The following is a 24,700-nucleotide window of genomic DNA, read 5'->3' as shown; positions in this document are numbered from 1 at the left end:
TTTTTTTACTTTTCCTTCTTTTTATTTCTTCTTCTTCTTCTTCTTCTTCTTCTTCTTCTTCTTCTGCTGCTGCTGCTGCTGCTGCTGCCGCTGCTTCTTCAGCTTCTTCAGCTTTTTTGACTTCTTTTCCTTCTTTGTCTTCTTCTTCTTTCTCATCTTCTTCATCTTCTTCTTTGTTGTCATCATCTTCTTTGTCTTCTTCTTCGTTTTCTTCTTCGTCTTCATCATCTTCTTCTTCTTTGTTGGCTTCTTTTTCTTCTTCGTCATCTTCTTTGTCTTCATCTTCTTCTTCATCTCTCTTGCACCCCATTGCAGGGGCATTTTATTCCTAAAACATCCAATCAGCTAAAAACACGATTCTAAAACATTCTCTCTACACCAATCTAAGCTTAATTTCTAATGTGCGAAAGTAGTGTCATATTATATGTGTAAGTTTTGTTCTTACACAAAACCTACACATATAATATTATCTATTCTACCTAGAATTCTAGGAAGAATATTATCTAGTCTACCTAGAAACGTGAGCAATGTTCTGCTATGTTTTTGTTATGACTGGAACTAAGTTATCTGAACTTTAAACTAGGCTTTAGGGCCTCTTACTAGATATGCAGTCTCTTAAGGCACTTAAGATATATTTCTGTTTACTTAAAACTAAAACTTACACTTCTATTTCACGTCTGTGTGGCTTAATTTCAGCTTCTCTAAAGGCTCTGATTCAAACCCTGCATTTCTTCCTCTCTCTGAAGGACTCAGAGAGGCTTCTGTTCCCTTCATTCCAGCAGGGGAACCTCTGAACTCCCCACTCTGCTCCAGTGAGGAGTGACTTCCATCTGTTTTTAAAGAGGGAATGCTGGATTTTCAGGCTGCAGCCACAGCTCAGCTTGGACAGCCTGGAATGTGCTCCGAGGTCTCGGGATAACTTTGGGTTGTGTCGTTTCTCTCCCTTCTTTTAAAATATCAGCTTGATGTCAAGTTGACTTTTTTGCTTTTGCCATTTCTGGTTGCCCTGTACCAGTGGGTGCTCCTGCTTCCTGCAGCTGAACGTGAGAGCACAGATTCCTTTAATTTTGAAGTTATCAAGATTCCAGATTTTTATACTTTACCAACTGCTCAGTTCCTGTAGTTGGTAGCTGCTGGATCAGCAGAAACCACAAATAAATTCATTTTTCTGGTGAAGCCGAAACATTCAAGTTTGGCTTCTTTAGCTTTTAACTGTTGAAGCTTTTAAGTGAAATTAAAAGAAAGGAAATTTGTAATAATTGATTTTTTTCCACATGTACTTCCTGAGCTTTTTATAAATTGACAGAATGATTTGGGTTGAAAAAGGGTCTTAAAGATGATCCAGTGCCACCCCTGCCATGGGCAGGGACCCCTTCCACTATCCCAGGGGGCTCCAACCTGCCTTTGGACACTCCCAGGGATGGGGCAGCTTCTCTGCACCACCTGCTCCAATTTTCTTATCCTTGATACCTGTGCAGCAGGAGCAACAAATACAAAGGAAACAAAAATAAAGAAATCAATTAAGATTTTTCTATAAAACCGAGTTCTTGATTGTTATGTAGGGGAAATGTCAAATTTCCTGGCGATAGAAATGTACAGAAACATATGGAAAAGGCTGGTCAGCCTTCTCCCTGGAATTTGTGATATTGGAAACATCCTGATCCTGACACAGTGGCTGCTGTGAAATGGTGTTTTATTAAATCACCAGGTTATTCTTGTGCCACCAGTGGCTTTGATTAACACTGAATTAGGGTCATATCCTACAATAACAGCATTTCTAAATCCCTGGCTGCGTTTGAAAGAGTTGTGATTAAAATTCTGGCTGTTTTCCTGCAATTTCTGATGTCTCTGAGGGCTGAGTCCCCTCCTCTTTATTGGCATTTGAGTTTGGTTGCAGCCCCTGGGGTTTGGTGCCAATATCAGTGACAATCTCAGGGGGAGCAACTCTGCATGAAAATGCAAGAAATAAAAGCTGAAACAAAATTAACAGAGAGCTCACACATTGCCAGGGACCACGGTGGGGGCTGTTTCCTCAAGTCTTAATTCATCTTTGATTGAATTCCAAAGGCCAAACAAAGCAAGGGGGATGAGGAGGTGGGGAAACCCATCTGAAAGGGATTATGGATGAACAGGTTGAAGGATGCTGCCTGACAGCTCCCACTCCTGCCCCTGCAGGGAGTGGCTCTGTGCATTTTGTGCACAATCCACTGCCTTTCCCCGGGGGGAAAAGCTGGGTTATTCCTGGGGATCATTGTGCTTATTGCTGGAAAATGAACTCATTCCCAGCCGTGGAGGTGCAGGTGAGGAGTCAGGAGGTTCCTTTGTTGGTGGGAATTTATGGAGGCACCCCGGTGTGGAATCGCCCAGGAGGATTTATTCTGCCTGGTTGTACCTGCCAGGTTTGTAACATTCTCAGACTTGTCAAAAGATGGGTGAATTTATCTTCATTAGAACCGACTCCTTCATTAATACATGGAAAACAAGCCCATGACAGCTTTCCTGGGGGCTGCTGGATCCCAGCTGTGTGCCAGCCTCAAAATCCTCGCTTTTACCATCATGGTAAAAAACTGAAGCAGTTTTAGACCTCTTGGTTGGACTCAGTGATCGCAGAGATCTTTTCCAACCTTAATAATGCCATCATTCCATGTCTGCTTCTTCCAGATGACTGTACAACATTTTACTTGTCTCCTGGACAAGGCCTGCAGGGACAGGACACAGGGAATGGCTCCCACTGCCAGAGGGCAGGGATGGATGGGACCTTGGGAATTGGGAATTCCTGGCTGGGCTGGAATTGCCAGAGCAGCTGGGGCTGCCCCTGGATCCCTGCAATGTCCAAGGCCAGGCTGGACAGTGGGAGGTGACCCTGCCCATTGAAACTGAACAATCCTTAAGGTCCCTTGCCACCCAAATAATTTTGTCCTTCTGTAATTCCAGCCAATGCCTTTGTCTAAAATGTCCTGGAGCTTCTAAATATAAAAAAAAAAAAAAAAAAAAAAAAGAAAAAAAAAAGAAAAAAGAAAATATGAAACAGGTTTTAGAGTTAAACAGCTTGTAAGAAAATAAACCAGCAAATGACACCGTGTCAGGAAATATCTTACTTTATTTCACTTGCTTTTTGTTACCTCACGGTGAGGTTGTTTTTTTTTTTTTTCCTTTCTGACATTAAAACTGAATAGAAAACATGTCAGGGATATAAAAAATTCAGGTAGGAGCCATTTGCTGCTACAGGAGATAAGATAAAGGAAGAAAGCTCTGAGCAGAGAACAGTGGAAAAGTGGATGCAGGGTGTGAGTAATCACAGCTCATTAGCTCCAGTGTGTTTTCCAGCTCGGGATAAGGAATTCTGCTGCAGCCATGCTTTGGAAGAGCTCAGATCTGTACACGGGGAGTTTTAGGCAAACCAACAAAATCCTAAATATGCACGTTGACAAATCCATTAATCAAAGTGCCTGCTGCTCAGTCGTGTGGCCTGGGGGAGAGGAGGAAAAAAAAAAAAGAAAAAGAAATCACAACAAGAAAAAGAGGAGAAATATGCATTTTAAACAATTTCTGTAGCTGGAAGGAGACTTTACATATGTGGCTGACACGGTGATCAAATGATAAAGGAGCCTCAAATTGAACCCCAACCTTTTGTGCAGGCTGTGAAAGCCGAGGCACGGCGCCGTTTTTCAAGGCAGATGGAGTGTGAGCAACTAATAAATCAGGTTTTGAAACATTAAAGAGCAACTTATTTAAATGCATATGGTGTTGGATCTCAGACAAGGCGGGATAGGGGAGCGCGGAGGGATTGGGAACATCAGCACAGCAATATGGCAGAGCAGGGGCGCGGGGGCTGCATCCAAATCAGGCACCAGTCCTGGGATGTGCCACAGGAACAGGCTGGGAGAAGCTGTTTCAGGCAGGGATTTTGGAATTGTTGGTCAGTTTGGGACATTATTCTGTGTTCAGTGGGAAGCTGAAGTCAAAGCACGAATTTAAAATAGTGAATAAAACGATGGCTCCTTTCTCCTGACATTTCTCAGACCAGCTTTGCCAGGGGAAAGTTGGAGCCACAATCTCAATTCCCCTTTTGGGGAACTGAAATGCAAAAGCCTGATCAGGGTCAGAGAGGCCACATCGGTCTTGTGGCTGGCATCCAGATCTGCCTCTCCTGCTTTGGGAAATCTCTGTTCCTTCAGGGATGAAGCAGAGTTTGATCTGCAAACCTGAACAGCAACTCCAGCTCTGCTCAGAATCCCAGCGTGGTTTGGGTGGGAAGGGACCTCAAAGCCCCTCCAGTGCCACCCCTGCCATGGCAGGGACACGTTCCATCATCCCAGGTGCTCCCAGCCCCAGGGTCCAGCCTGACCTTGGACATTCCAGGGATCCAGGGGCAGCCCCAGCTGCTCTGGCAATTCCAGCCCAGCCAGGAATTCCCAATTCCCAATCTCCCATCCATCCCTGCCCTCTGGCAGTGGGAGCCATTCCCTGTGTCCTGTCCCTGCAGGCCTTGTCCCCAGTCCCTCTGCAGCTCTCCTGGAGCCCCTTTAGGGCCTGGAATGTGCTGGAAGCTCTCCCTGAAGCCTTCTCCTCTCCAGGGGAGCACTCTCAGCTTGGCTCCAGAGCAGAGGGGCTCCAGCCCTGGAGCATCTTACCCACTCCTTCTTTCCCATTTTATACCTGTGAGGGATTTGTGAAGGTTCAGCCATTAGACTTTACTTGATTTGGCCATCCTTTAAGTTCTGCCCTGCATTTTTAGTGTTTCATGGAAAGATTTTAGGTTGGAACCTCCCACTCTGGGGACCATCACGCCAACTGCTGCTTTTGGCAGAACAGTTGGGAATTTATCGCTGATGGAAATACTGAAGTGGGATGAACTTCATAACCTTCAGGGTGAGCTTAAAGTATTTCCAGAGTGACTGGAGAGATGTCAGCAGGGAGGGCTGTGGCTTTAGGGTGCTCCTGCCCTTGGCTGTGCCAGTTTGGTGTCCCCTGTGCCCTGTTCAGGCTGGTGACAAGGAGCTGGGAGCAGCTCTTGGAGTCACTCAATCATCTCCCAGCTCCCTTCCTGCCCCTGCAGGCTCCTGGCCCCAGGTCTGACAGCAGCCAGTGCTTTACAAGTAGTTACCACCTAATTCCATCGATTTCACTCTTCTGGAGTTCCCTGGTCGCTCTGATCTCTGTTAAATTTGGGGAAATGTGGGTGCATGTGTGTTTTTAACCATCAGCCCCTTATTCCTGATGGTCTGATGTGTAAATTCCCACTTGCCGTGATTAAAAGAAGAGCGGGTGATTAAGAGAAGCAAACAAGAAATGCAATCTTTCCTCTGTCAGAAACCTTTGCTAAATTGTTTCTCCCCTCCAGCAAGGAAGTAATCAACTGTTGGCTGGAGCTTATTCTTGTCTATCCTGATAAGGTGGATTTTTTTATCTGGTGCATCTCTGTTCCCTCATTCCTATTCCAGGAGAGGGAATGGGAGCCCCACGTGCCAGGTCGGAGCAGGGATCACTCAAGGCAGTTTGGGGGTGGAGAGGGCAGAAGGAACAAAAAATCATCATTACAGAAGAGCAGACAGAACAATGTGCCTGAAATAATCCTCAAAATGCCACTGGAAGAGTCCAAGGCCAGGCTGGATGGAGCTCTGGGCATCCTGGGACAGTGGAAGATGTCCTTGCCCATGGCAGGGGGTGGCACTGGATGGGTTTTAAGGTCCCTTCCAGCCCAAACCATTCTGGGAGTCTCTGAAATGAATGAAGTTTGAGGATTCAAGACATGCAAAAGAGTTTAAGAGATGACAAATTGTGTTTGGCTCCATGTGAAAATAAATGAAGTGTGTGAGTGCCAATGCAGTGAATCAATGCAGGAGAAACAGAACCTGGTGTTCCTGACCTGAGTGATTCATGGAGCCAGCCTGGGAGAGCTGGGGGTGCTCCCCTGGAGAGGAGAAGGCTCCAGGGAGAGCTTCCAGCACATTCCAGGGCCTGAAGGGGCTCCAGGAGAGCTGCAGAGGGACTGGGGACAAGGCCTGCAGGGACAGGACACAGGGAATGGCTCCCACTGCCAGAGGGCAGGGATGGATGGGATCTTGGGAATTGGGAATTCCTGGCTGGGCTGGGATTGCCAGAGCAGCTGGGGCTGCCCCTGGATCCCTGGAATGTCCAAGGCCAGGCTGGACACTGGGGCTGGAGCAGCCTGGGACAGTGGGAGGTGTCCCTGCCATGGCAGGAGGGTTGGAACTTTTGAAACTTCCAACCCAGATAATTCTGAGATTTATTTGGGTGGTCTAACATACAGAAATATGAAAATGCAGGAGATTTCCATTGTAAAACTCCTCAGTTGCTGTTCACAGATCCATCTCTTCTCTGCTGAGCTGTTTTGTGATCACCCGCTTTGCTCTCTCCAGGCATCTTTTGCTTTCCTCCCTTCCCACTGAATGGAATTTGAATTTCCATGTCTTGAAGGTGATGTGCAGGCAGTAACTGTGCTGTTGATTCCCACACAATCAAGAACTTTTGGGAAGCACCATGCCATGGAAACTGGTTCCTTTGCTGCTCTCAGCTTGTGCTGCTCCCTCAGAGTTGAGGAGCTGCTGGGATGTGCAGGATGTGTTGATTGCTCAATTGTTGCTTCAAAGCCTCATCCTTTATTCTTCTTTATTCCTCTGTTCTGCATAGATTAACATGGAGTGGCTCCCTAGCAAAGGTGCTCTGATCATGGAGAGGGGCCCAGGAATTCTTCACTCCATGCCTGGAAACTGTTTAGGTGAATTGTGCACTGCAGAGAGATCAATGAGCCTGTCCTGTGCTAACACAGGGATGGGAAAGGAGCTTAAGTTTCCCTGTGCTCCTCATGATTTTGGGATGTTGCTGTTGCCATTGATCCCAGATGAATATTTATTGGATGTTTTGAAAAGGGATGTACTTACCTTTGTGTCTGAAAGGTTTGAGAGACTGGTAGGATTGAAAATGTGGCAGGACTGAGGATAAAACTCATTTAGACAGATAAAACTCTGAAACAATGAGGTAACGTCTGAAGGCTCCTGAAGTGGCAGCATAAGAAATCGCACCCTTTTTTAGCTCTTGTGTGAGAGACAGAGAGAGCTTTTCTCAGGATGTTGTTAAAAAGTTACTTCATTACTTACAATGAATTTTAAAACCTGCACTGCAGATCTTTGAAGGGGCTGAGCTGCCTCTTTGATGTGCTCAGGTCTTTCAAGGAACAGATGAACACAAAGGGAAATGTGTGATTCCTCCTTAGCACGTTGGAAGATCGAGAGAATAGAATCCTAAAATTCTTTGGGTGGGAATGGACTTTAAAGATCATCCAATTCCAACCCTCCCCTCTGCTCTGGAGCCAGCCTGGGAGAGCTGGGGGTGCTCACCTGGAGAGGAGAAGGCTCCAGGGAGAGCTTCCAGCACATTCCAGGGCCTGAAGGGGCTCCAGGAGAGCTGCAGAGGGACTGGGGACAAGGCCTGCAGGGACAGGACACAGGGAATGGCTCCCACTGCCAGAGGGCAGGGATGGATGGGATCTTGGGAATTAGGAATTCCTGGCTGGGCTGGGATTGCCAGAGCAGCTGGGGCTGCCCCTGGATCCCTGCAATGTCCAAGGCCAGGCTGGACCCTGGGGCTGGAGCAGCCTGGGACAGTGGGAGGTGTCCCTGCCATGGCAGGGGTGGCACTGGAGGGGCTTTGAGGTCCCTTCCCACCCGAACCATCCTGAGATTCTCTGACATTTTCTGTAAACATGGAAGTTTTCCATGCAAACATTTAAATTTTAACATACCGAGCAGAATGGAAAACTAAAGCTCTCCTAATGTTTGTTCTGACTTTCAGCACCTGCAGAGATTCCAGTTTCCCTGCTCATCTCTTTTTTCATGTTGAAGCCTGACATTTTAGGCTCCATTTCAGACACACCGAGCTCTGTCACTAATGGCCCCGTCTCTGTCACCACTTGCAGTGACATTCAGGTGGGCACACTTCATTGCCAGCACGGCAGGAGGGTGTCATTAACTCCGTGACAAATTTCACTTCATCTCCAAGTTTTCCTTATTTTTCTTTTGTTCCTCATAATTTATTGCCGGGGAGATTAAACCAGCAAACTTTGCTCCTGTGTGGAGACTGCTACAACAATCGTGCTTCCAGAGAGATGGGAAAGTTTGGGATGTTTTCCTGGACACACCAGCAGTGCAGAATTTGCCAGCTCAGCTCTGGTTTGGGAGGCTCCAAATCGGATGTCTGGTGGTCATTGATAAGGAGAGAAAAAAGGCATTATTTCCACTCCTCGTGGAATTATGGAATGATTTGGGTTGGAAGGGACCTCAAAGCCCATCCAGTGCCACCCCTGCCATGGCAGGGACACCTCCCAGTGTCCCAGGCTGCTCCAGCCCCAGTGTCCAGCCTGGCCTTGGACATTCCAGGGATCCAGGGGCAGCCCCAGCTGCTCTGGCAATTCCAGCCCAGCCAGGAATTCCTAATTCCCAAGATCCCATCCATCCCTGCCCTCTGGCAGTGGGAGCCATTCCCTGTGTCCTGTCCCTGCAGGCCTTGTCCCCAGTCCCTCTGCAGCTCTCCTGGAGCCCCTTTAGGGGCTGGAATGTGCTGGAAGCTCTCCCTGGAGCCTTCCCTTCTCCAGGGGAACATTCCCAGCTCTCCCAGGCTGGCTCCAGAGCAGAGGGGCTCCAGCCCTGCAGCAGCTCCATGGATTCCTCTGGGCTCTCTCCCACAGGTCAGGGACCTTCCTTCCTCTGCAGCCTGGCCCATGGGAGGTGTCCCTGCCCATGCAGTGGTTGCAGCTGGGTGATCTTTAGGGTCCCTTCCCACCCAAACCATCCTGGGATTCTCTGCTCCCTGTTTCCTCCAGAGCTGCCAGTTCTGGGTTATTTGGATGAAGAAATCCTTCAGCTCCCTTCAGGAGATGCTCTTGGTGGAATCCGTCAGGATGAAGGAATATTCCTGGCGTATTTTATGGAGATGTTGGTGGCTCTCCAGCACAGGGAATTGGCTGCAGTGGAGGAATCTTGGCTGGTCCATGTGAATAACACATTTCAGACCCTGATACAATCAGAGGGATTCCCTGTGGAGATCTCCAATTCACTGGGAAAGGAATCCTTCACTCTCCAGGATTTTCCATAACAGAACTGCAGTGCTTTGAGCAGTGGAGGAGGGAGAGCAATGGCACTGATGTTGCACTGCTGTGTAGTTGGGATGTCCAAAGCATCGTCAGGAATAAGATTTACACCTCAGCACCTTTTTTGGGGGTAAAATATTTAAATACAAGCAAAATCCCTCCCCCCTGTAGCCTGCACCTACCTGCAGAGCACCCACGATTACTAATGGAAGGCTGAGAGCCAAGATGTAAAAGCGCATTTTTCTCTCGGTGCCAGGGTTCTGTTCTCCTCAAATCCATCATCATCTGGCCCAGCAGATCAGACAGATTGTTTTATTCCTCGCCGTGGAGTTCATCCCAGTCAATAATATTGATTAGTGCAGGGTGACTTGATGGAACAAGAATAACACCCCTCTCTTAATTGGAGCTTGCATTTCCTCATCCCTGCCTCAGCAGCTCATGCTTGGCTGGCTTCTTCAATAATTCTGTTCAGACACAGAGCCCACTGGAGATCGCAGGATCTGACATTAACAGGGGAAGTGAATAATTTTCTTTTCCTTGAACTCAACGCCTCTTTTCTTCCCCGATTAAACTGCCACGTTGTGAGAGTTCACTCTTTAAGCTGCCAGCTGAAATCTTTGCATTTTTTTTAGAGCTGCCTCTTTCTAAATACCGTCAGGAAAGTTTAAAAAGCTCTGTCTTCAGCTGCTTTGTGCTTCCCAAGCCCATATGTTGGGTAGGGTTTGTGAAGTAGCTCTGTGTGCTCCGGGTTCATTCGAGGAGCTGAGTCAGCTCTGGAAATGTTGTGACTGCAGGCTTTCAGTTCCCCAGGATTTCCCACTCCATGGGGAATTCAGAGCTGGAGCTTTTACTCTCACATCTTTGAAACTATGGGAATTCTTGTAGGAAACACTCCTGACCTAGAGGGTTATTTAGGGTATGAAATGCTGCTGGTGGTGACCTGCTCAGTCTTTGCACATTGCTGCAGAAGGGTCAAACAAATTCAGTCACCAAAGAGCTTTTTCTGTAGATTGGTTGTTCTAAAGCACATAAAATTCCCTTGGGAATGAAGGTTGCAGTCATTTCCTCATCACTTGTGTTGCTGCTCTTTCACATTTGGAGAAATCCTTTTTGTTGGAGGCAGAGGAGATGTGATCAGGGTCAAAACCTTCAATGACCTCCTGGGGTAGTTTTGATTTCAAAACTTTGTCATTTCCCTGCCTCTAAAGCTGTCCCAACAATGTGATTAGCTTCTGTATTTATTATTGATCATCAATCTTTAAGGAGATTTCACAGGGAAAGGGTTTGATAATACCTGAGATTCAAACTTTGCCCAAGCTCCTTTTTGGGCTGGAATTCCCAGAGCAGCTGTGGCTGCCCCTGGATCCTGGAAGTGTCCCAGGCCAGGTTGGATGGGGCTTGGAGCAGCCTGGGATGGTGGAAGGTGTCCTCATGGGATTGGAACTGGATGGGCTTTGTGGTCCCTTCCAACCCAAACCACTCCATGATGATTTATTTATGCGTGGGGTGTCTGGCCTGTTGTCCTAAAAATGTTTTCCTCAGGAATGGTTCCATGTGGACTTTGTTGCTATCAGGACATGCAGCGTTTTCAAGAAGTTGGTATTTTCCCTCCCCTCTCTTTTCTCTCCCAGTATCCAAATTTAAGGTACTTTGCTGCAGGAGCTGCATGTGGAAGTAATTTTGGAGTGACACTGGTCAGGTTTTATTGTCACTCCAAAGCCTGGAGCTGTGGTGTGTAAATGATGTTCCCTGGATTGTGTTTTCCTGCAAAATTCTGCAAATTTCTTTTTCCTGTAGCTTGGAGAGCGTTTATACCCAGGTGGAACCCAGAGAAGGGAAAGTTCCAGGCAGGAATGCCAAGACTCAGAGTTGGGAATGAGCTCCTGGGAGAGCCAGTAATGCTAAATACAAAAAATGGGTTAAAATGTCAGTCACTGGCACCCAAACCAGGGCTGGAACTGCGCCATCCCCAGTCAGAGGTGCAGCACTTGGAAGCAGGAAAATTCTGGGAGTTGCTGCTTTCCAGACCCTTTCCAATCACTTCAAAGCACACCCGAGCCACGTGGCTGAGGGGTTGGGTGTTTGTCACCCGAGGCGAAGGACCTGGGTTTGGTGGGTTTTGTGACAAAATGTCCCTGACTCCGGAATGAGGATCCCAAAGTCACCTCAAAGCACCCCCTGCACTGGGAGGGCACGGGGAGCGAAGCCTGGCGTTAATTACTGATCTTTCAGCAGGAAATAGGCATCTAATTCCTGTTTAATTATCGCTTGCTAAATGTTTAATTATCACTTACTCTCTGAAAATCAAGGGATGTCGAGATCTGTTAGACAACTTGTCCCACGTTATTTTCCAGGAGGACCAGATGATAACTTAATTGAAGGTGGTGGGTCCAAGTTTGTCTGCAAACCAGGAGCCAGGAACATCACCATCATCTTCCACCCCCTGCTCAGGTAAAATCTGCCTTTCTGCACATCTCTACAGCTGCAAAGCATTTGAATAAGTAGAATGAAACCTTTGATTGGTGGGGATGTTGGGCAAATTCCAGTTCTGAGATCCCAGAGCCAAGGGGTTGCTCTGAGGTTGTTGATGGTGTGAAGTTGCAGTGTGTAAAAAAAAAAAAACAACTTTTCCTAAAATATTTAAATATTTAATATTAAATATTTTCCTAAAATTACTCAATATTTAAATATTTAACATTAAATATTTTTTCTAAAATAACCTAGTTAATTTTAATGTTAAATATAATTTAAAATGAAATATTTAAATATTTAATATATAAATATTTAAAAACATTTATTTAAAAAATTATTTTTCTTTCAATATGTTTAATCTTTAAATCTTTTTCAAACTGAACTGTGATGTCAGGTGAGATTTCCTGTCTGGGTGACCCTGTGTCACCGAGCAGTGTCATTTATTGACCTAAGCTGGGGGAAGTTTATTTGCAACCTGCCACAAATTGTTTCTTGCTGTTCTTTGTGCTTATTAAAAAGTCAGAGGAACTGCAAGGTGAGTTCATTGATAAAACGCTGTGGGCTGGGGACTGCAAATTAATTCCTGATCCAGAGTGAGCCAGTGATTACCAAAATTGTCACAGCTGGAGCTTTAAACAGAGCAAGACATTTAATGAACCTCTTCTCACTGTATCATTCACCTCTGATGCCTGAATTTTGCAGCTTTTCTAGCAGTTTGTCCTGTTGGTTTTGTGGAAATTCAATAATATAAGCTTTGTCTCAGTTCATGTCAACCTCCCAGCTCTTTTTTTTCCTGGGAGGGTTTTCCTTTCTCCCCAGCCTTTCCCAGCTCTTTGGAGAGCATTTCCCTCCTTGCCTGTGTTTGTATGAATTCACTGTCCTGAGTCACTTAACAGCAGGGGCTTCTCTCCAATGCTAAACCCACGAAGTCACAAAATAGTCACAAAAAATGATTGGAATCTGATCCCCAGAGGAAGGAATCTCCTCCTGCCACCTCCGTGGCTGAGAGCTCGGCTTATCTGTGACTTCTCAGGACTTAAAAACACAGTTGGAAAAGGCATAAATGCCTCCAAACCTAAATTTCTGGTGTTAAAACAGCAGGGATTGGAATAATCTCGAGAACATCCTGAAATGTGTTATGGTGTGCAAGATCTTGCCTTGATAAAAAGAGTTTATCTCTTGCTACGTGCCCACAGCGAAGTGGAGAATTCCGTAAGCACATTTCATTTCCACCTCTGTCTCTTTTAAACTGAAGAAATGTGCTAAAAATAAATTTGCTACAGGATAATTAGTAGTTTTTGGCTATTTTATGATGGGAAAAGATGGACAACTGAAATTCAGTGTTCTTCAAGGTGTGGCTGTGATGATGTGGACTTCAATTTCTAAACCATTAATGAATTTACAGACAGCTTGCAAGCTCAGAGAGTGGGTGATGCTCCTGTTTTGATTGGTGAGATCTTCCCCATTGATTGAAATACTTTCTCTTTGCCTTCTTCCTTTATTTTCCCCCACTTTTTTTCCTCCCATCTGAGCGAAACACGAGTGCTCTGCTTTAAATAGCACTTCTCCCAAACACTTCACTTTGCATTCCCAGCCTGCAAGTCAGGCAGGAGGAATCATTTGCCTCATAAAAAATAATTGCATCGAGATGAAGGTAGCTGTGTACAGTGTATTCTTCATGCCAACCACCTGCAACATCTCCACTCCCTTGCATTGAGGATTTCATCAATAACTTCAGGAAAAGAAGGAAAACGGGGAATGACCCAGTTTGCCCTTTTCTCCCTGCGGGATGGGAGAGTTTGGGGGCAGGAGTGGGCTCTAAAAACCATTTTAATGGGATTGTATTCATTTTAATGTTTTATGTGCTGAGAGATTTAACTCATGATGGCTCAGGGATGAATGGGATGCAGAGAATCTGGGATGATGACATGATTTCTTTAGCTGACAGTAATTCCCTACAGGGAATTCTGTTCCTGAAGGGATAGCCACGGCCTGTCCCACCAGCAGCTGAAATGCTGAGTACGGTGAATTTGCTCAAATACTGATGCTTGCAGTGACTTCTGGCACATGGGATCAGAAAATCATCATCCCTTGGTTAGATCCTTGTTGCCCTTTACCAGATGTTCCTATTTTAAATGCCCAGTTCTCCTGGAGGTAATTTCTGCAGAGCTGTGAAGTTTCCACCTGTTTTATTTTCCTTTTTGAGGTTCTTTATGACCTGCCCCCCTCACCTTTCATCCCTGTCCCCTGTACATGCTTGAAATGGATCTGGTTTGATTTGAAATGATCAATATTTTATTTACAAGGGTTTTTTCCCCCTTGTTTTTATTAAAGTCCCATAAATACATTGCCAGAGGAGCTTCAGCACTGCATGGACTCACTGATTTTATGAGGCAGCTGAGTGCTTCTGAAAGTATTAAACAAACTGGATCACTGAGAAACCAGACCCTGGTGTGCTGATTGAAAGCCTGAGCATCACATAAAGTGATGGCTTTAAAATATAATTCAGCCCTGGAATGTTGAGGGGAGAGTTGGAAGCAGAGCAGTGATACTCACCTGTGGGAACTTCTCTCTTTTGTTCTCCTGCTATGAGAAGTGTCAGTGCTGATCACATCAGAGGTGCACAAGCACAGGGACAAATTTGCTGCTTATAAAGCCACTTTTTAATCCTTTTTTATTTACAAACTGAGGGTGGAACTTGGCTCAAGATCCTCTTGAAGAACACAGGGTCAGACTTCAAGGGGGGGTGTGCAAATGAATGCATTCCCAATAACCAAAGCTTAGAGGAACTCTTAATTAAAACCATGGGCAGCATAAGGAAAAATACCTAAACATGGTTTTCAAAGCTTTCCTTTCCTTTAGAGCAGGGAGACAGAGTTGGGAAGTGAGATTTGTGTTGTTCAGGATGTGGGTCCCTAATTTCCACAAAGACAGCTGAGACATACCAAGGCCCAGATTAATTACCAGCACTTAATGACAGCACCACACACACGGAATAAACGAAGAGTGCATTTCTGAGAGACAAGTGGGCATTCTAGAGGAGATGATTCCTGGGAATAGGTTTTCCTAGCTACATCTGGAAACTAATTGCACTTAGAAATTGAGGCAGAACCCACCTCTGATCTTCCTTAATTACATTTCATGGGAGGTGCCAGAGTATAAAAGTTACCAAAGGAGTCCAGTTGCTTCCTTCATCCTTTGCTGACAACCAGCACTGGAGTTACTGGGCTGTGGAATAACATCTCCCTTTGGAAGAAGGAATCACAGGAGCAATCCCAACGCCCTTCATTCTGGAGTATGGAACAGCCTGGGTGATGTCTGTCGTACCATTTGTTTGGTGGGGATTTTTTTTTCTTTTGATGTATTTTATTTTTTTTTAATGTTTATTTGTTTCAGCTGGCATTTGAAAGGCACTTGGCTCCTCGGGGTAATAATCATTTTACATATGCTTTATAGAGTGTGTTTATTACCAGACAATTGAGGAACAGATGTCTGCAGTCTCGGGGCTGGAGGGGGAGGAATGGGAAGGGTTGGAGATGGAGGGGATGGATGGTGGTGCCGAGGCACACGCAGCTGAACGGTGCTGGATGCTGGATATTGAGGCCGGGGGGGTTTCCATTTATTACCATCAGCCACACTTCATTAGGATCAAGCAGCAATTAAAAGGCTTGGAGGATGGAGGAGAAAGCCAAGTGCTCATTGATTCGGAAGGAGGAGTCACTTGCCAACAGGACGTGACCTTGGGAAGGAGGAGTGGGGAGGAGGAACTGTCCTGGCACGCTTGGGATCTCCACAGGGTCTGCTGAGATCTCCCCTCTGCCAGGTGGGCAGGACTGGGTTGTGCCAGTGGTGTTCTGATCATTCCCTTGGGGTTCAGAGTCTGGAGAGAAAGAGAAAAACAAAAAGTAAGGGAAAAAGGGAAGAAGGAAAAGCAAAATTCCCAACTTGCCACTGCTGACATCGTTTGGGATGCAAAGAGGAAAGTTTAGTGCTCTGTGTGTGCAAAGTTTTCTGCCTCTTTTTTTGGGGGGATTGATGGGGGTGAGGGGAAGAGAGCAGCAGTAGTTTGACCTTTTCATGTAAGATGAAGTATTTCTGTTAATTCCTACAGTCTCCATCACTGAAAGCAGTAGGCTTGACAGCAAACTTGGAATTAACTGTTTCTTCCAGTTACTTTAATGCAAATGAAAGAGTGATTGCTCTGCTATTAAATAAAAAAATCCTTCAGGGACTAACTGGGGAGGGTGATGATGGACTTTTGCTGTAGATATCAGAATGTCCCTCTCCAGTGGTGGCTCTGAGCTGCTGATGGTCAAGTGTCACATCCAAGGAATTCCCTGTCCTTGGGAGGGAAGTGCACAAGGTGCAGGACAAGTGCATCCACCCAGGTGCACGAGTATAGGAGGGATGTTCTATGGGAATAATCCTGTCAGGCTGCTGTTGAAATCAGGATATGTCAAGATGAAAGGTGCTGGAGGTAGAATTTAAATCCTGTTTATTTTGAAAATGTTGGGAGGGGACAGCAAAGTTGTCATGGGACATCAAAATCCTTTAGTCTTTGAGCATCAACTGCTGCTGGTGTTAAGAACTACCTCATTAAATTGGTCTAAAACTCAGTGTATAACTCAGAACCCCTGTGTATCTTACCAATAACCCCTTTTATATCTGTACAGTTATAATAATAACAATAATCATCCCATTTTATTTTAAAATGGGCTGTAATATCTTGTAATTGCACACTATAAAATTAATACTTGATAATATAGGGACTGTTGGTCTTGGGAAGCAAAAGGAGTGTGAAAATTAGATGAGTTTGGTACATTTGAACTATGCTGAATCACACCAAATAGTTAAAAAAAAATATGTGGTATTTTAAAGTCTAAGGGTTATTTATTATTAGTGAAGTAGATAATGTCGAGTCCTCCTGTGGCACAAATACTGCTAAATAATGAGAGCTGATGCCTTTAGCTTTCTGAATCAAACCTAAAATACTTGATTTCAGAGAAATCAATAAGGCTGACTCAAGCTGGGCGAGGGAACTTGGAGTGTTCACTACCTAAAGTTTGTGTTTGAGTCTGAGTAATGTGCAGAGGATCAGGGTAAATTAAAAAAAAAAAATCTGAGGTGCTGCTAAGTGCACAGGAAACAGGATGTGGAAACTTTTTAAGGTAGAGGGTCCTAGATAAGAACCCTCCAGATTTCATCAGGTCTTATATTTTGACAGATCCCCTTCAAAGGGTGGGAAAATATCACTTAGTTAATGGAATTCTTGCTTTTGCAAGCTAGGGAATCTCTTCCTGCTCTCTGGGGCAGGGAGATGGGGCCTCTGGTGAGAAGGATAAGGCTCAGATCAGGAGATCACAAATTCCCAGGATCACTGAGGTGGGAAAAGCCCTCCAAGGTCATCCGGTCCAAGCTGTGCCCGATCCCCACCTTGTCCCCAGCCCAGAGCCCTGAATGCCACCTCCAGGAATTCCTTGGACACCTCCAGGGATGGGCACTCCAAAGCTCCCTGGCCATCTCCTTCCAATTCCTATCAACCCCTTCCATGAGGAAATTCTTCCTGGTGTCCACACTGAGGCTGCCCTGGCCCAGCCTGAGGCCGTTCCCTCTCCTCCTGTCCCTGTTCCCTGGAGCACAGCCCGACCCCCCCGGCTGTCCCCTCCTGTCAGGGACTCGTGCAGAGCCACAAGGTCCCCCTGAGCCTCCTTTGCTCCAGGCTGAGCCCCTTCCCAGCTCCCTCAGCCTCTCCTGGGGCTCCATTCCCTTCCCAGCTCCCTCAGCCTCTCCTGGAGCTCCATTCCCTTCCCAGCTCCCTCAGCCTCTCCTGGGGCTCCATTCCCTTCCCAGCTCCCTCAGCCTCTCCTGGAGCTCCATTCCCTTCCCAGCTCCCTCAGCCTCTCCTGGGGCTCCAGACCCTTCCCAGCTCCCTCAGCCTCTCCTGGGGCTCCATTCCCTTCCCAGCTCCCTCAGCCTCTCCTGGGGCTCCATTCCCTTCCCAGCTCCCTCAGCTTCTTCTGGGGCTCCAGCCCCTTCCCAGCTCCGTTCCCTGGACACTCTCCAGCCCCTCCAGGGCTCTCCTGTCACAAGGGATCCAGCACTGGACACTCATGAGTGACCCCAAACTGGACACTGCCCTCGAGGGGCCTCAGCAGTGCCAGCACCACGAGATCTGGAATCCTTCTTACAAAATTCAACACTGGCAACAAGGAAGGGACCTTAAAGATCATTTAGTTCCAACCGCCCACCATGGACAGGGCACCTTCCACTAGGAGAACTTTCCCCTGGATAGTCCCAGCTTTATTTTAGAAATTCCACTCTTGATGCAACTTCTCATCCACTGGTGGTTCCTTCCAGTGACCTGAATGGGAATCTTCAGGGAGCAATTGGACACCTAGCTAGGGAGTGTTTTTCCCTCCCTGTGCCCATTTAATGAGTGTTTAGGAGGCTTTTAGCTGCTGTTGACGTTCAGTACTTTCTGTCTGCCAGCAGCAGGGATGGATGTTCCTCTCAGGCGAATCCCAACCCTTTTCCTCCCTGACAAGCCCTCACGAAGTTGGCATTGCTGAAGGATAGAGACACGTCTCAGCAGAGCTCCTTGTTGTGACACTGCTAAGAAAAGGTTTCCTCCTGACTGGGGCCATCACAGGGGTTGGGGACTCACACGGAGAAGGGATGGGGAACAGCTTCACATTTTGTGCCTTTTTTTTTTTTTTTTTTTTTTCCCCGACGCTTTATGAGAACTGACAGTCTTGCTGTGTGTGTCTGATTAAAGATGACAGTTTATAAAAACCTTAAGGTGAGGCTGTTCATTTTCCATGACAGAAAATAAAGCGATCCCCACCCCGCCCCCCACCGCCACCTCCCACACAAACAAAAACTCTCACACGCCAAAAAAAAAAAGAAAAAAAAAAAACCAAAAAACTCTCTTAATATGTGAGGCATTGATTTTATATTGTCTGTCAGAGAATGTGCTTCAGCAGATCAGTCAAGTTTGGAGTTTTCAAACATGCTTCATCCAAAGGGAAAATCAACAGCCTGTCAGAAATTTCACATGTCTCCAGCTCCTCCTTCCCTTTGGATGAAATACAAGCTGAAGGAACAGAGAAATTTTGACATTTGCAAGAGCTGAGGCTGAATAGCTGAAAACAGTGTTAATGTAATTCCATGGTAATGAGGTACTTTGAACCAGGCTTGTGTTCATAGAGCCAACAAAGCAGGATGAGCTCGTTCCTTCATGGGATCACAGAATGGTTTGGGTTGGAAGGGACATTAAAGATGGCCCAGATCCACCCCCTGCCAAGGCACATCTCCCACTATCCCAGGGTGCTCCAAGCCCCCATGTCCAACCTGGCCTTGGACACTTCCAGGGATCTAGGGGCAGCCCCAGCTGCTCTGGGAAACCTTAAATTTACCTCTGGCACTTCACTCGTGGTCTCATGGAGGAGGATCAAGCTTCCCCACGTTGCTGAGCACTGTTTCTCTGATTCTGGCACAGGGACTGATGATGGCATGCAAATTTTCAGTGATTTATTTACTCCTTGGGAACAGAACAGTTCAGTCAGGAGGGATCTAACATGATGGCTTCATCTAATCCTCTGAGCAGCTCAGGGCTCACCACATGGCCAGAGAAGTTCTGAGCAAAGCTGGAAGGGCAGAATGGATCCATGGATTCGTTTGAACCAGCTCAGGTACAAAATTCCTGAAAAAAACCTGAGTTCCATACTGAGATGCATGTTTAAGACTCACTGAGGTTGGAAAAGCCCTTTAAGATCATCAAGTCCAACCATTAACCAGCACTGCCAAGGCCACCACATGTCCCCAAAGTGCCACAGGAATTATCAGACATTTAAAATCTCAATCATGAGGTGAGATTCTGCCATGCAGGAGCTGATGCCTTTCAAGCAGCTCCTTTGCTATTGAGGAATGAACTTCCAGTAGTAGCTAAAACTTGCTTTAATAGCCCCAACTTTCCTTTCAAATACAGGAAATAATACTCTGATATTGCTAAAAAAATCAGAGCAACAGAAGAGCTCCCGTGGCAGAACCAGAAAAGCATCTTTGATTTTTGTGGTGGAAGAAAAGGGAAAAAGGACTTGACAAATTCTAAGTTTGTAATCTGTCTATGGAAGCTGTTCAAAAAAATACTTCAGTGAGGATTTTCCTTGAATGGGGAAAATCCAAGGATGAAAACACAGTGTGGTTTAAGTCCACTTTATGGTTCTATTACCCTAAAAATTTTTATACAATGCCTGTGGTTGCTTTCATCAAGCTTTATGAATTTTTGATTGAAGGCAGGAGAGCTGGTGCTTGATGAGAACAAAAAAAGTGGTTCCTCTATTTAGGATTTGCTGTTAAAAGCAAAGGTCTGAAGCCTGGAATGAGGGTGCCTTTTGGACTCCACATCCCCCATGGAGCCATCAGAGCAATGAAAGGAAAGATTATTAATTTGATTTTTTGTCATTATCGTGTTTTACATCAGTGTGGTGGTGTTTAGCTCAAGGGTTTGCTGGGAGAAGCCCTTGGTGGTGAGCTGGAATTCCCTTGGAGCTGGGCACCTCGTGTGGGAGCTTTCAGCTTTGTGTTTTACCTGGATTGTTCTTGCAGGCTTTTTTTCTTTAAAGCCTTTTGTACAGTTTAAAGTGTTTGGGGAAACCAGAGCTGTTCCCTCAGAGCATGGAGGTGAATTCTTGTCTCCTCCACGGATGCTAAAAGAGAAAGAAGGGAGATTTTCAAAGTGTTTAATTTTCATTTAAGATAATCTGAACTGTTTATTTCAACTATTCCCCTCTTTTCAGTTTCCTGAGCTGAGCTACAAAAAATGGGTTTGAAGTTCCTTCACCACTAAGCTGCATTTTCCCATCCTGCTGAATTCCTGCATATTACAGTCCAGGACCCTCATTTATTCCTCTTTTATTGGGATTATTTGCTTCAGACACATCAGATGTGGCTCCACAAACACTTGCAGGGTTTTCCTGGGCATGTGGCAAAAGGAAAGTCCTGGCAGAACCTTGGGAAAAGCCTTTTAGGGATGCAAGCCCTTGGAAAAACAGGTTTTTCAAGCACCAGGTCATGACATAAAATAACATTTTGGTGGGATTTTCCTGAGGGATTTAACCTTAAATTCTGTTGACTTTTAGAGATCTGCAGAATAGGCATAAATACATTTTGCAGGCCAGAAGCTGGCCTTTAGTTTGGTTATTTTGGGTCCTGGGAATCTTGAATTTCAGATAGCTCAGCAGGAATTGCACTTTGTGGAATATCCCTGAAAAGCACCATAGTTCCTTTCCTCTGGTAACATCCAAACTTTTCAAAGACAAAATTCATTCACACCTAAGTGTGAAATTGCTCTGTCCATGGAAATCTTGATGCTGGAACTGCACCAGGAAGAAGCTGTGGGTGAAGTGTGGAGTTGAATGGTTCTGAATTCTGTTATTCTAAATCTGAATTCTGTTATTCTAAATCTGCAGATTTAGAATAAATGGGAAAAACTGGAAGTCTTACATTCCCACTGTTGTTAATCAAGCTCCATATTTTTCCATTTTATTGCAATTTTGTCTCTCCAAGTTGTATTTTTACAAATGGGTTTGCTCTCGAGGTGTGACAGGTCTGAGACAGCTCCAAGAGTCCTTACTAATTAAAGCTTTATACACACTGTGAGGTGAAATAATGCTGCTAAATAAGTGCAGGTCCCTCAAAAGTTCCTTGGTTTTGGGATACCCGAGTTTGATGTTTTTCACCTGAGCCAGAGAACTCATTCAGGGTATACAAGACAGAACTGTTCCTTATACAGAGAAAAACTGGAGACCTTCTAGAAATAACAGTAATTACACCAAGAAGGGGAAAATGTTGACAAGTGTTATTTTCTAGCAGCTCTCCCTGAGGAAATCCTGGTGGATTTTGGAGGCAGATGAGTGACAGCCTGGTCTGGTGGATAGCCAGAAACTCAGAACTGCTCCACAAAGCAGGGAAATTTATATACTCTAAAGCTTTATAATCTTACAGGGAGGAAATAAAACCATCCCCTCGTGCTGCATCTTTGCAAAAGGTGGAGGCAAGTCTGGAGTCTGGGATTATTCCTCATTTTATTCCTTGGGGTTGTGCAGTTTGTCACTGCAAACCGTCATTTGTGACAATCATTCCTCTTGATGTGCCCAGGCTGAGGGATGTGAGGCAAAATTGGACTTGTGGTGCACCCTGACAACCAGGCTGGACCTGCAGCACAGTCATTAATCTGAACTGAAAAAAAGTTGTTGATAAAAGGTAATAAAAGTTGGGAATCCCTCGATTGCTGGTTGCTGTCTTAGCTTAACATTGGGATTTTGGTGTCTCGCCTTTGCCTGGCTCCTAAAGTCTTGTTTCATCTCCTTCCCAGGCAGTTACTCCAAGTTCTTCGTGGCACTGAGTGTTTGGAATAGAATAGAATTATGGAATCATGGAATGGTGTGGGTTGGAGGGACGTTAAAGTTCATCAGTGCCATGGGCTGGGACACCTTCCACCATCCCAGGGTGCTCCAAGCCCATCCAGCCTGGCCTTGGACACTTCCAGGGATGGAGCAGCCACAACCTCTCCGTGTTTTCTGCTTCCAGGTCAATCTTTCCTGTGCAAGAGGTGCCAAACTTTTTACTTTTCTGACAGAAAAGTTCATCCAAGCTCCCCTCAGCTGCCTTGTCCCCACTGCTGACCCCATCACCTGTGGGGTTCTTCACTCCACCACACAAAACCCACTTTTCCCATCTGCCATCTGCATCCCTTGGGAGCCTCCTAGGGGAAATTTTTGCCACTTCTTCCCTGTTAAGAAAAAAACAAATAGAAGTTGTCAAGGATGGGGAAGTATTGTTGCAGTGAGCAGAATGGGTGCTTATTAGCAGTTATGGACACGCCCAGGTCAAGAGTGAAGTGTTTCTTTCTGTTTAGCTTGCTGAAAGGCTGGGATGGGTTTAATTGCTGGTTGTCATTTGTAATGGAGTAGATGCAGTATTCGAATTATTCAGATAATTTGTTGTAATTACCCACCATCAGGAGCTTTACAATGCTCAAAATACAATCTTTGAAGCAGTGGAACTGAGTCCTTTGAATGGAAGGCAGCAGCTCCTGAGAGCACAATATCATTTATAGACGTCAGTCAACTCAGTGAGGTAAACAAACCAAAGGTGCTCTTCCACAAATTCTTCCAGTGCCCTAAACCTTCCCAAAAATCTTGGCAGAACAAGCAACATGCCTGGAGTGCTGATAAATCAAAGCTTTTGCAGAGTTCCTCAAAGCAGACAGGGTTTGAGAAGCATTGTGTGCCGTGAATAAAGCGTTATCCAGAAAAACCTCCCCGTGTCAATGCCCCAGGGATTGTTACTGACTCTGGCTCTGCTTCAACAGGAGAGAAAACTTCTCTGAGGTGCTGCTGCCCCTGATTCTGCGTGAGAAACGCTGGTGAGAAGTGGGAAATGGGGCACAGCTTTCTGGGGAGGCAGAGGGGCCGATTTGCATTGCCCTCCTCTCCACACCCAAATGAATCAACAGATGCAAACGAAGCAGGGGAGGCTGAGCTCCCAAATTTGTATTCTTCTGGCTCAGGGCCTGAGCCTCGTCTGGCAAAGACAGAGAGAGGGAGTGAAAAAACCCCAGAGCGTCATGAACACAAGTGTGGGCTCCCTGTGACCTTTACCTACTGTGATAATTCTGATGTAGAACGACCAAATTCCTGGAGATGTTTAATCAGCAAAGTTGAATTTTGATGAAAGCGCGTGTCACAGGGCCATTGCTGCTGCAGGAATTAATTCTGACTCAGAGCAACGTTCTGGCTTCGTGAGGATTAACACCAGTGAACTGTCACCTTTTCAAATTCCTCCCAGCCCTGGTGGCCCAAAGCTTCATTTAAGGTGAAAAAATGTCACCTGGCACCCAAAATCCCCAAGTGCTGGGATGATCCCACAGCAGGGGAGGGGGATTCTGTCCCTGTGCCCCACTCAGGTGAGACCCCACCTGCAGAGCTGCCCCAGCCCTGGGGACAACAGCAGAAGGACATGGAGCTGCTGGAGAGAGCCCAGAGGAATCCATGGAGCTGCTGCAGGGCTGGAGCCCCTCTGCTCTGAGCCAGCCTGGGAGAGCTGGGAATGCTCCCCTGGAGAGGAGAAGGATCCAGGGAGAGCTTCCAGCACATTCCAGCCCCTAAAGGGGCTCCAGGAGAGCTGGAGAGGGACTGGGGACAAGGCCTGCAGGGACAGGACACAGGGAATGGCTCCCACTGCCAGAGGGCAGGGATGGATGGGATCTTGGGAATTGGGAATTCCTGGCTGGGCTGGAATTGCCAGAGCAGCTGGGGCTGCCCCTGGATCCCTGGAATGTCCAAGGCCAGGCTGGACCCTGGGGCTGGAGCAGCCTGGGACAGTGGGAGGTGTCCCTGCCCATGATCTGAAAAGGTCCCTTCCACCCTGAACCATTCAATAGTTCCATGATAAATTATCCAGTATTGGGACATCAAACTCCACACCCACTCAGACGTGGAATTTATTTGGGTAACAAAGCATCAAATGAAAGCTGAATTAAGGCTTTTTGTGTATATTCTGTATTTTTAGCCTAGATTTTGGATGAGGAGGTGTAAATTGATTATATTTTTATTTGTCTCCAGGGAAGCACGTCTCTGTGTAGTCTCATGATGGGAATGACATCACTGCAAATTCCCTAAAATCATGACCTAGAATGTTCTTTAACCCAGGCATTTAAAAAACACTTATTCCTCTAATTTAATGCATTTTAGCAAAAAACAGAGATGGAAAGTCCAGTGCTGTGACAACAGGGACATTTTTCTTCTTTCAAAAAAAAGTTGAAATAAAATCTTTCCTAGAATTCTTTCCAATTCCCAAAGCTCAGGTAGATCCTGTTGGAGACTTGTCTTTTTCCTTCAGGTGTTGAATTTCAAAGGCAATTCAAAATACATTGCTTTCCTCTCCTTTTCATGCAAATCCAGCTGGGATAACTGGGAGTGACAGTGTATTTTTATGGAGTTTAATGGGCATAAATCTCTCTCTGGCTGGAATCAGCCTGGGGAATGACGAGCCAAGCCCAGGAGATGATCCATGTCCGTGTGTCCCTGTCCCCCACAGCCACTTCCAAAGAGTTCC

At 46.0% G+C, this 24,700-nt stretch overlaps 1 protein-coding gene across 2 annotated transcripts in view; it reads left to right on the top strand.

The window, feature by feature from the left end:
- EXOC4 (exocyst complex component 4) overlaps positions 1–24,700 on the top strand; it is a 309,715-nt gene that overhangs the window by 153,039 nt on the left and 131,976 nt on the right. For both annotated transcript variants that reach the window (XM_068189371.1, XM_068189372.1), the window contains exon 10: positions 11,464–11,560. In XM_068189371.1, coding sequence (XP_068045472.1) covers positions 11,464–11,560 — 97 coding nt within the window. The remainder of the gene's footprint in view (positions 1–11,463; positions 11,561–24,700) is intronic.

Source organism: Anomalospiza imberbis, chromosome 5 (assembly GCF_031753505.1).
Source record: "Anomalospiza imberbis isolate Cuckoo-Finch-1a 21T00152 chromosome 5, ASM3175350v1, whole genome shotgun sequence".
In the NCBI taxonomy this organism is placed as follows: Eukaryota; Metazoa; Chordata; class Aves; order Passeriformes; family Viduidae; genus Anomalospiza; species Anomalospiza imberbis.
The sequence above is the reverse complement of the archived record's forward strand: the minus strand, read 5'-3'. Positions and strand labels throughout refer to the sequence as shown.